This window comes from Lepidochelys kempii, chromosome 3, assembly GCF_965140265.1.
Source record: "Lepidochelys kempii isolate rLepKem1 chromosome 3, rLepKem1.hap2, whole genome shotgun sequence".
NCBI classification, from domain to species: domain Eukaryota; kingdom Metazoa; phylum Chordata; order Testudines; family Cheloniidae; genus Lepidochelys; species Lepidochelys kempii.
Genome location: NC_133258.1, coordinates 156,530,208 through 156,542,479, shown reverse-complemented (window position 1 = coordinate 156,542,479; position 12,272 = coordinate 156,530,208). Strand labels below are relative to the sequence as shown.

Genomic DNA, 12,272 nt, shown 5'->3' with positions numbered 1-12,272 from the left:
AACCATTTCATCAGACTGTTGGTTTACAGGATTTTAAATTGTAATCACACTTACAGACAAGTGTAAATGGTGTACAAGCGAGCCGAAAAATGGCCCCAACCAACCCATTACAAGGAGCTTTCTCTGTGTATATCTATTTATCTAACTAACTCAGATATTTTGTTTATGCATTCTCTTATTGGTTAACGATTCATGTAGTAGTGAGTGAGATGCTTATCTCTCAGAGTAGCATATTGTAAAAGGATCTAAATATATTCCTTTATGGACTACTAATTTCTTAACATTGAGAACAACCAGCCAGTCTGAGTGTTTGACCATCCTGACCCCTGGATTCTGTGGGCATAATTCTTCACTGCCTTGCCCCTTGTGTAGCCATTTACACCTATGCTAAAGGGGTACAAAGTGTTACCATTCTGATCTGGCATCATTCTACACCTGCCCTGCACACCTGTGAATGACTGGACAGAGGGCAAGAGAGTCAGGGCAGAAAATCAGGCCCTGTAGAATCTTTAATATGCCATGTAAATTTATAGTGCCATGTACAAGAAAAATAATAATTCTCTGCTGTTGGTGTTCCTCACTTGTTTAGTTCTATAGATACAACTGAAGCCCAGAGTGTCCCCGGTTTTGTGTGTTTCATCTCTGCTAAGGATATTCCTGGGAGTAATGTCACTGGGGTTGCTAATGATGAACTTGTTTTTGCTGATAACACGGTATGTAGTTTCTTATCCTTTTTTAAAAAGTTGTCTGTATGGAGTATAAAAGGCCAGGAAATTGTGGGGTTAACTACTTCTGGGGAAGTTCTCCACAATATGTGGAGTGAAATCTTGACTCTGTTGATGTCAGTGGCAGTTTTGACATTAACTTTGGTGGGGCCAGGAGTTCTGCCCCTGAATGTTCTTCTTTAAACTGCAGACAGCTGCAACAAACTCGCCCTGCAGACAGCTGCAACAAACTCGCCCCCAAACTCGTCCTGTTACCGGTAACAGAAGGTGCCATGTTGTCACGCAAGGGGATATGAGTATTTACTGACTTCCCCCTGTGTGGGTGACTCTTAAGCCCCAGGTTGGTGGCAACAAATCATTAAGCTGGATTTACACCAGTGTAGATAAATATTTCTCACTGTGCTTGAATATCAGAATATTTCTCATTGTACTTGAAGCTGGTTTTAATTGATTTGCTCAAAAAATATGATGCACAAAAAGAAATCAATGTGAGCCTTTCAGTGATTTATTACAGTGAGTATTAGAATCACTTTTTATGCATAGGTCACTTGTATTGGCCATGTCATTGGTGGAGTGGTTGCAGACACACATGAACATTCTCGAAGAGCTGCTAAAGCTGTAAAGATCAAATACGAAGACCTCACACCTATTGTCACCATTCAGGTAGGATGGCTCAGATTTGATCATATGGTTAGTCAGCCTAAGACCCCATAATGCCCGCTTCAGTCCTGTTTTCCTGAATATGGCTAATTGGATTCTTGTTGTTGTTGTGTATTAAGTCACTCATGTTTTTAGCATTTGTGACATAGCTCAACCCTGATGGGTGTGGTAGAAGAGCCTAAATAAAACAAAATAAAGCTCTGATATTATATTGGTTGGGAATGGAATCATAGGACTGGAAGGGACCTTGAGAGGCCAACTAGTCCAGCACCCTGCACTCATGACAGAACTAAGTGTTATCTAAACCATCCCTGACAGGTGTTTGTCTAACCTACTCTTAAAAATTTCCAATGATGGAAATTCCACAACCTTCCTAGGCAATTTATTCCCATGCTTAGCTACCCTGACCGTTAGGAAGTTTTTCCTAATGTCCAACCTAAACCTCTCTTGCTGCAATTTAAGCCCATTGCTTCTTGTCCTATCCTCAAAGGTTAACAAGAACAATTTACCTCCCTTCTCCTTGTAGCAGCCTTTTATGTACTTGAAAACTGTTATGTCCCCCCTCAGTCTTCTCTCTTCCAGACTAAACAAACCCAATTTTTTTTCAATGTTCCCTCATAGGTCATGTTTTCTAGACCTTTAAAAATTGTGTTGTTCTTCTCTGGACTTTCTCCAATTTGTCTGCATCTTTCCTGAAATCTGGCACCCAGAACTGGACTCGAGTTGAGGTCTTATGAGCACAGAGTAAAGCAGAAGAATTAATTCTTGTGTCTTGCTTATAACACTCCCGCTAATACATCCCAGAATGATGGTTTGCTTTTTTTGCAAAAGAGTTGCACTATTGACTCTTGTGTAGCTTATGATCCACTATGACCCCCAAATCCCTCTCCATAATACTCCTTCCTAGGCAGACATTTCCCATTTTGTATGTGTGCAATTGATTGTTTCTTCCTAAATGGAATAGTTTGCATTTGTCCTTATTGAATTTCATCCTATTTACTTCAGGCCATTTCTCCAGTTTGTCCAAATCATTTTGAATTTTAAAGTACTTGCAGCCCCTCCCAACTTGGGATCATCTGCAAACTTTATAAGTGTACTCTCTATGCCATCATCTAAATCGTCAATGAAGATATTGAACAGAACTGGACCCAGAACTGAGCCCCACAGGACCCCACTCGCTATGCCTTTCCAGCTTGACTGTCAACCACTGATAGCTGGCTGGAAAACTGTTCCAGAGAGAAGTTATCACCCACCTTGTATTTCCCTAGTTTGTTTTTGAGACGGTCATGTGAGACAGTATCAAAAGCCTTACTAAAGTCAAGATATACCACATCTACAGCTTCCCCCCATCCACAAGGCTTGTTACCCTCTCAAAGACAGCTATTAGGTTGGTTTGACACAATTTGCTCTTGACAAATCCATGCTGACTGTTACTTATTACCTTATTATCTTCTAGGTGTTTGCAAATTGATTGCTTAATTATTTTCTCCATTGTCTTTGCGGGTACAGAAGTTAAGCTGACTGGTCTGTAATTCCCCAGGTTGCCCTTATTCCCCTTTTTATAGATGGACACTATATTCGCTCTTTTCTAGTCCTCTGGAATCTCTTCCATCTTCCATGATTTTTCCAAGATAATTGCTAATGGCTCAGATATCTCCTCAGTCAGCTCCTTGAGTATTCTAGGAATACTCTAGTACAGTAGTTCCCAAACTTGTTCCGCTGCTTGTGCAGGGAAAGCCCTTGCTGGGCGAGGCCAGTTTGTTTACCTGCCGCGTTGGCACGTTTGGCCAGTGGCCACGGTTTGCTGCTCCAGGCCAATGGGAGCTGCTGGAAGCGGCGCGGGCCGAGGGAGGTACTGGCGGCCGCTTCCAGCAGCTCCCATTGGCCTGGAGCAGTGAACCGCGGCCAGTGGGAGCTGCAGTCGGCCAAACCTGCCAATACGGCAGGTAAACAAACCGGCCCGGCCCGGCAGCGGCTTTCCCTGCACAAGCAGCGGAACAAGTTTGGGAACCACTGCTTCAGTACATACCATATTGTCTAATATGAAGGCAGTGGTCCAAGTTCTGTAAAAGATCGCAGTCAGTGTGAAGTCGCTAGGTTTGTACCAGGGGTATATCAGTACAGAATTTGGCTCATTTTCAATATTCCGGGCCTGATTCAGATTGCACACCTGCTTTAGACAGGTGAGACTTCATTGGGGTTACTCCTAATGTGCAGTGGTGTGAGAGGAAAATGGAGCCCTCTAACTACCTTACCGTATTAACTCTATGTGAGACTTTGCAGAACATTTTGCCTTTTTTCTAAGACTAATGAAATTAAGAAAATGGCCCTTGAAACTTACTTTAGACATTTCTGTTGACACATTGAGGACAAACCCATGAAAATACATTCAGTTAGCTAGTTTCCAAAGCAGAAGAATTCTGTGTATAAACAATTCATGACCATAGCATGTGTTTCTGATGATACAAGCAAATGTCAATATTGAATCATAAATCACCACTGGATAAGAGAAACTAACTGTTGCTAACAGTACTTATAAGACTTAAATAAGAATTCTAAGGATTTAAAGTTACCATGGGATTCTAGTGAATTTTGTAATGATCAGTACTGCATGTCCATGTGACTTGTCACATGAAATGGGTTTATCTGACTGTACAGGCATAAAGCGGATAGATATATAGATATCTTTCATTGACACTGCTTGAATGTAGCTCTTCTTGTTTTTGGAGTATTTTATGAGGAAGTTACCTTGTGAATTCACAAACTGTATTTTTGAAAGTTGTTCATTTTTGGAGGCTATCAGATAACTGATGCGACCTTTGGTATGAAAATGTCAGATCATTTAAGGGCCCAGATTAGAGCTGGTCAAAACAGTTTTTTTCCAAATGGAATTTTTTGACAAAAATGAAAGCACTGAAAAAAATAAAAAACAAAATATTTAGGCTGAAAATGGGAGTTGTAATTTGCTTCTTATGGCCCTATTCTCTTCATGAGCTGGGATCCCTCATGGGACTATATCTCCCATAATGCATCACTGTCTCCCTGTCTTGCTGAGGGAAAGATATGCATCACGGGGTCCCTGTCTGTGATGCATTATAGGGAATATAGTCCAGCCGGGGATCTCAGCCCACAGAAAATAATGGGAACATGATGAGCAAATGACAACTCCTATTTTTGGCCAAAACACAAACAAACAAAAAAATACAATTTTCCACAGAAAGTAGACATGTCACAATTTTTTGTTGAAACCCAATTTTCTGTCAAAAGACAATTTAGATGGAAAATTTTCGACGAGCCTTAACTCAGATATCAACAGGCCTTTACAATTAAAAATTTAATAAGTCTCAAGCCAGTTTTCCTGGCTTTGTCCCACAAACTTCCTCTTGAATTAGAGAAAAGTACTGATGCCACTCTAGTTGAAATATTTTGATCTACTGTCTTTCCAGGAAACTTTAATGTGTAACTATGTTTTCCCAGGAAGCTATTGAGAAACAATCCTTTTATAAGTCTCCAAAGAAGATTGAGAAAGGAGATGTCCAGAACGGATTTGAAGAATCCGATCACGTTGTGGAAGGTGAGCACAAATATATCAACTCTATTTTTTGAGCAGATATAGCTTCTTAGCCTGCAACCTTCACGTGAGAAATCCCATTGAAATCAAGAGAAGCAATTGCATGAGTAAGATTTTATCATGTGAATAAGGCTTGTTGGACTGGGCACAAGGTTTCATTTTACTGAAAATAACTTTGTGTAAATAGACAATGGGTAAAACTTTCAAAAGTTCCGATGTCAAATTTTCTAAAGTGACTTAGACACATTGGCTTTGTTCACCTGGAGAAATTGACTGGAACAGATCCCTGTGTGAACACTATTTTGGAATAAAAGTCACTTAATTATCGGCTAATTAATTACTTCACTTAGCAACTTTTATTCAGAAATAGAGTGCCCACACAAGGAACTATTCCGGAACAGTTTATTCCAGTCTGTTTCTCCATGTAGATAAGGCCTCAGGAGCCTGTGTCTCCTTGAAAATCAATGGATTTAGGCTTCTAAGTGCCTAAATCCCTTTTGAAAATGGGGACATAGTCCCTTTTAAAAGTTCTTGTGACAAATATGGAGCTGTCCTGTAGTAATTTATTAATATTATATATTGGCCTCATGTCACGGGGTGCACTCACCACTAGGGCGCCTCCTCCTGGCTGCTCTGGGGATTAGCTCTATCCAGGTGCTGAACCTTCCTATGGTGGTCTTTCCACTCATCTTCTTCTCTCATCCTATGGCCCCTCTCACTCCAGAAGCTGCAGCTTCCTTTTCATGACTCGGCTTTCCAGTCAGGTCACTATGATCCTCCCCTTCTGGTGTACCAAAGTCTTTCAAGGCAAACTGTCCCAGGCTGTCCGCTCTCTGCCATCTGGAGTGTGCCACTTCCTCAGTGACTGACAGGGGAACCCAGGCCTGTCCTCTACTCCAGGTTCCAACTCTGGGGCCCTCTCTGGGCAGAGCTTGGCTGCTGATATCCTATATCTTGCTGCCTTTCTCCTGAGCCTCTCCTATCTTTCTGGCTCTCCTCCTTCTCTGGGTGTGGCAGCCCAAACTCCCTACTCCCAGGGAGGAACTGTAGGCTACCTATCTCTGCTCCCCCCACACACCTCCTTTCTCCCAGGGAGTGACTGCAGACTACTTCCCTGGAGCCCCATTCTGCTCTCAGCTCCGGGACTTTATACAGTCCCCTACAGTTCCTGAGCCTCATTTAATCAATCCCTGCTCCCTGACTCCTCCTCCAGGTGCAGCCTGGGGAGTTAATTGGCCCACCTGGCTACCGTAACCCCTTCAAGTCATGTGTGGGGTGGACACCCCATCACACCTAGTTATTGGGGTCTGTATGAATATCTTGATTTAACTCAAAAGGGGCCTCTCTGGAATATAGGCAGGAAGGAGAAGAATAGCCACTTATCAGCAAACACTTAAGAGCTGTTCAGGGACAGTGCCAGAAGTGTTAGCTGGAATGCCTGCCTCAGCCTCCAGCCAGCCACTGGAACTAGTTTGACCCGGAATAGCCACGGCCTGCCAAACACAGGAAAACAAAGAACTCTGGCAGGGTTTTAAAAGGACATTCTCCCAAAGGTGAAGGGAGAATCAGACACAGGAACCTGCTGTCTGGTGTCTGCCTTGGGTAGCCGTCGTGGGATGGTAGGACCATAGCTAAGGTAGCCATGTGTGTAGACTTGCTTGTTGTTTTAATATTCCATTTCCCTAATGCTTTGTTCCTACTGGTGGTTTTAAGAAGGGTGTTTGCTCACTATATATCACTGGTCACTGGCTCCCGAAGGAAAGAAACACAGGTGTCCAGTTGAACCTGCAGGGTAATAAGCAGTCATAGATGGGTTGTTGTACCCATAACCTGGTCCAATAGTGTGAGACTTGTGACATTCCACCCCAAAACAGATAAAGACATGAGGCCTACCACTTGAGGGGGTACACTCAGAGAGACCAGAAAGGGGACAGAGCTGCAAACAGCCCTGTAGCAGCAATGGGCCTGCATGTTTCTTCACACCTTTTCATTGGTTCTGTAGGGGAAATGTACATTGGTGGGCAGGAACACTTTTATCTGGAGACTCACTGCACCATTGCCGTGCCTAAAGGTGAAGATGGAGAGATGGAACTGTTTGTGTCCACCCAGAATCCAATGAAGACACAGGTAACTTCTTTTATTGACCCATCTGTCCATGGTGAATTTGGTGCTATGGAGATCACTCCTATTAGACTGGGATAAACTGTACATCTGCAATAGATGCTAGATTTCTCTTGTGTGAAAATAGAAAGCTGGCTCAGAGAGATGGGACTAGGCTATAAAGTCTTTTACATTTAGGTCACCAGTGGTAATCCAGTTCCTGATGGCAAGTGTTCATGTTGCAAAAAACCCTTCCATTTTAGCTTGCAGTAGTCCAGGGGTGGGCAAACTATGGCCCACGGGCCACATCTGGCCCATCAGACCTTTTGATCCAGCCCTTAGCTCCCGACAGGGAGCAGGGTCGGGGGTTTACCACGTCTCGGAGATGGAGGGAGAACATGCTTCCGGGAGCTGCTTGCGGTAAGCGTGACCCGGAGCCTGCACCCCTGAGCCCCCCCCCGAACCCCAATAACCTGCCATAGCCCTGATCCCCCTCCTGCCCTCTGAACCCTTTGATCCCAGCCCAGAGCCACCTCTTGTACCCCAAGCCCCTCATCCCCAGCCCAGAGCCCATACTCCCCAGCCAGAGCCCTCACCTCCCCCCCTTGTGCCCCAACAGCCTGCCCTATTCTGATCCCCTCCAGCCCTCTAAACCCATTGGTCCCAGCCTGGAGCCCCTTCCTGCACCCCCAAACCCCTCATCCCAAGCCCCACCCTAAAGCCCGCACCTCCAGCTGGAGCCCCTCCCCCCTCCCACAGCCGTAACCCCAATTTCTTGAGCATTCATGGCTTGCCATACAATTTCCATACCCCGATGTTTCCCTCAGGCCAAAAAGTTTGCCCACCCCTGCATTAGTTGTTGGCTATCTCAGCAGAGAGGCCAAGGGTTGAATGGGCACAGAGGTTGAATTTCACTACAGAGATGGGGGTGATATAAAACCCAATTAACCGGAACGATCCTTTCCTCTGTAGGGGTGATCCTTTCAGAATAGGATGGCCAGACAGCAAGTATGAAAAATCGGGACAGGGGATGAGGAGTAATAGGCACCTATATAAGACAAAGTCCCAAATATCGGGACTGTCCCTATAAATTTGGGACATCTGGTCACCTTACTTCAGACCAAGCAGGGAAATGTGGGTGAGCTTGCAAAGGCTCTGCCTGTGCTTTTGTATTCTTGTGGATAAATTAAAACCTTGAAGACTGAAGAACAATAATGTGCCTCCAATGAGCTCTACAATCACTCCAAAAAGAGAATGGACTTTTATATGGCTATTGGGAATATCCATAGTTATCATTAATTACGGTAAAACTTTTGGAAGGGATATTAAACCTCATGCTTCAGATCTTGGGCCTATCTCTAACTATTAGGTCTCATCTTGGTCTCTTTGTGGAGGATAGATTATCCCACATCTGCCTTCTGCAGGGCTCTTACCCCTTCCTCAGAAGCTTCTGGCCCTGGCCAGTGTTGGAGACAGGGTACTGGGCGAGGTGGACTTGCTGGTCTGATCCAGCATGACAATTCTTCTGTTCCTTCTTAAGTTGGTAAAAAGACTCTATTAATAGGTAAGGAACCTAGCAAGCAGATGACTTTCGATTCCAGTTCCTTGATTACAAGCTTCCTGCCTGAAAAACACAGAGCCTTTTCTGCAAGTGGAGATGGTGTGCAAACTTGTCTGGAAGCTTTGTCTTATCTATTTATCCATCAGTCTTCTTGTATGACCCTCCCCCCATGACCACAGTGTCTGAGCACCTATGTTGATGCTAAAGACATAGGAGAGAGAAAGTTAAGACTGAGGCTGTTTTTGTTTCTAGCTCCCAAGTGCCCTCACTGCTGCCTGCATGACTAACCTATTTCCTTTTCCCTTTAGGAATGTGTTGCCAATGCATTAGGGGTCCCAGCGAATCGAATTTTAGTTCGAGTGAAGAGATTGGGAGGAGGTTTTGGAGGCAAGGAGTCCAGAAATATTCTTTTGTCAACAGCAGTAGCTGTGGCTGCATTCAAGTAAGTTTTGCTGTTGAGAGGTGGGCTCCTTTGCCACCTACGGCATAGACCCAGGGATCACATACCATTGTCCTTTTTAACAAGATGAGGGAGGTCGGAGTGCTTTTGATTCAGGACTGGTGCTGAAGCACTTGCTTCCTGGACCAGAATCTTTCTCAGCTTCTTACTCCCAAAGGCTTTTAACAGGGTTGAGAATCCCTGGGGTAGGTCACTGATGGGATCCTCAGCTGGAAAGGGAAGTTTTAACGGCTTTCAAGCAGATGCAGCTCTCGAATGGTTTGTTAATACATGTGAATAGGGTGGGCAGAGCAGCAGGATGACAGCCATCTCTAACATCAACTGAGGGAACCTGAAGGAAATAAAGCCACATTGTTGATCCTTCTGTGTTTCCATGTAGCTACTTTATCTGAAATGCTTGGTTCCCTTCTTTCACTTCACTGATTCCCCAGCCGCTTTCAGAACCCAGCACAAACCTCACCTCAGCTACACTGTGTACCAACAGGGATATGACAACCAGTTCCCCACCCTAATTCTCGCTGATATTACTAATCCTGCACCACCGCTGCCTGCTCTTTCTGTGTACCCGCTGACATTTTGATTGTACTTAGAGATGGGCCCAATCTACAGAATACTGAACCCGAATGTCAAATGCCCCAAAATTCAGGGGCGTTTGGACCTGGGGTTTTGGTTCAGCCCATCATAAAGAGCCTGGCCATTTGTGAAATTTGGATCATGATTTCAAACAAACCCCAAATGTAAGGTTTTTGTTTCTGGAGCTTTGATGGGGGCCCATCTCTAACTGTACAGTTTCCATTTTTGTAACTGAATATGTACTTTGAAGTGAGAGTTGTGTGTACAACCTGTCATAAAGCGGGGATGCACTCTGCCAAGGATACTGCGTGGATACTGCACGGCAGCAGTAACTTTGATGGAGTCCACTGGGGACAGTTGCTGTGGTGGAGAAACTCTTGCCTTTTCTCAGGAATCAATAAAACAATTTATTTGTTTTTCCTCTGCCCTCTGTAAGCCACATAAAGTATTTCATATTCCTGGATGTTTCTACTCTGAAACCTCAGAAAAAGCAGATGAAAGGCAGAAGGCTCATTAGACAAGGGAAAACAACTCTTCCTCCTAAGGGATGAAATGTAAACTCACTTAAGTAACTAAACAACTAAAACCAGGCTAAATTCAGGCTGTCAAACAGAAGGCTAGTTACGCTCAGCACCATTACATAATTAAGCTCGCTAGAGGATGTTAATTAATGATGAATTACTTAATGATTAGTATCCATGTTTCCAAGAAGCCCTAGTATCTAGGCACTGTTGCAAGAATATAAAACACCAAATCCCACTCTATAAGAAGACAGATCTTGGCCTCTCCTGCCCATCCATAATGCTAATTGCTTGAGAGGAAAGAGAATAATCCAGGTAATTTACTTGCTAGCTCAAGCAGCCACTGCCAATCTGCAGCTTAGTTGTAATGAAAAATCATACAAAAAGAGAGAAGTCTTTCCCTGTGCCAAGAAGGTAGCAAGTTTCAGACTCAACATGATCAACGTATCCTTTAACAGGACTGGTCACCCTGTACGATGCATGCTGGATCGAGATGAGGATATGCTGATTACTGGCGGGAGACACCCCTTTTTGGGATGCTATAAGGTACACAGACATTGTGAAAAAATATACATGTATTATCTAGATAATGTCACGTTAACAAGTGTAACTGAGCAGTTAGGTATTGTAATGAATTAGCTAGTGTGTATGTCACTGACCTGTACTGGATAGAATCAGAGAGGCTCACCTGGGTCATATTCCCTAAACTGCTGACACCTAACTGATATTCTCCTTTAGCTGAAGAAGTGCAAGCCTGAGCTTTTGGAGCAGAAGTATCTAATTTCTGTCTCCACTGCAACTACAGCATGTGGCATATTGACAAATGTAACGCTCTTTAGATGGCCATGAATTTGTTATTGTTCTATGTAAAGTTCTGTTACCTCATGCCTTCTCAAAACCTCATGGAGCTTCTCTTTATATTTGACTTTTCTTTGGGGGAAAAAAAGAAGGTTTGGCCACCATGAATGAACGATACTCACTCAAGAGGTGTTCCTTCTGGGGGAAGGTTGAGGCTCATTGACGGGACCCCTTGTGAGAGAAGCCTCCACTGGTACTGCCCATGATGTAGTTGTTCTGTGACTAAGCAGAAGACATCACCCACCAGGGCTGACAAGCTGCCACCTTTTATCAACATGAGGGCCATTCAGGGTTGGGGGTTTTTTTTGGAACAAAGTTATTTCTATGACATTTTGTCTTCTCTACCTGAGGAGTGATATCTTCTTGTCAAGATGTCAGTAGGAAGGGTTGTATGGACTTAAGCAACTAGTGAGGATAAACCTGAAGGGACTGTTTTTCACAGGTCGGCTTCATGAAGAATGGCAAGATCAATAGTTTGGAGGTGTCCTACTACAGCAACGGGGGCAACTCTGAAGATCTTTCTCTGGCCGTAAGTAGGAAAAAATGTCCTGGCTGTTAACTAGAGAAACTGACCTGACAGAAATGTTGGGAAAGAAGCTTGTCTTGGAGACTGAGGCCTGCCACATTTCATTTCAGAGTTGCATTCAATTTTCAGCTGTCCCCAGCAACACTCACTCATTTTGTTCTCCATTGTAACTGAAGACAGAATGGGCCCATTGTGCCATACCAATAACTGAGCCAGCTCCAACAGAGACTGCCATGGCACATGGTACACAATCCTCACTACATCTGTAAGAATTCAGACTTTGCAAGAGACTTCAGGAAAGTTTACTGTATAAGACAGATGAACACAAATGGTGGCAGTAGATTTGTTGCACAGTGCAATATGGATGCTCTATCATCAGTATAGCAATGTAGTTCTTAAAGTCATAGTTACTAGATAAATGAAATAAATGACCATTGCATGTCTTTATTTGCTATTGATAGTAATACTTAGTGCTTATAGAAAAGGAGTACTTGTGGCACCTTAGAGACTAACCAATTTATTTGAGCATGAGCTTTCGTGAGCTACAGCTCACTTCATCGGATGCATACCGTGGAAACTGCAGCAGACTTTATATACACACAGAGATCATGAAACAATACCTCCTCCCACCCCACTGTCCTGCTGGTAATAGCTTATCTAAAGTGATCATCAAGTTGGGCCATTTCCAGCACAAATCCAGGTTTTCTCACCCTCCAC

The 12,272-nt window shown here is 43.8% G+C and overlaps 1 protein-coding gene across 5 annotated transcripts in view; it reads left to right on the top strand.

Moving 5' to 3' along the window:
* The window catches only part of XDH (xanthine dehydrogenase), a 77,404-nt gene that overhangs the window by 40,148 nt on the left and 24,984 nt on the right, over nt 1–12,272 (top strand). For 4 of the 5 annotated variants that reach the window (XM_073338670.1, XM_073338672.1, XM_073338673.1 and 1 more), the window contains 7 exons: nt 590–713; nt 1,269–1,388; nt 4,863–4,959; nt 6,959–7,083; nt 8,926–9,059; nt 10,630–10,717; nt 11,472–11,558. In XM_073338670.1, coding sequence (XP_073194771.1) covers nt 590–713; nt 1,269–1,388; nt 4,863–4,959; nt 6,959–7,083; nt 8,926–9,059; nt 10,630–10,717; nt 11,472–11,558 — 775 coding nt within the window. The remainder of the gene's footprint in view (nt 1–589; nt 714–1,268; nt 1,389–4,862; nt 4,960–6,958; nt 7,084–8,925; nt 9,060–10,629; nt 10,718–11,471; nt 11,559–12,272) is intronic. The other variant, XM_073338674.1, reaches the window with a different exon arrangement.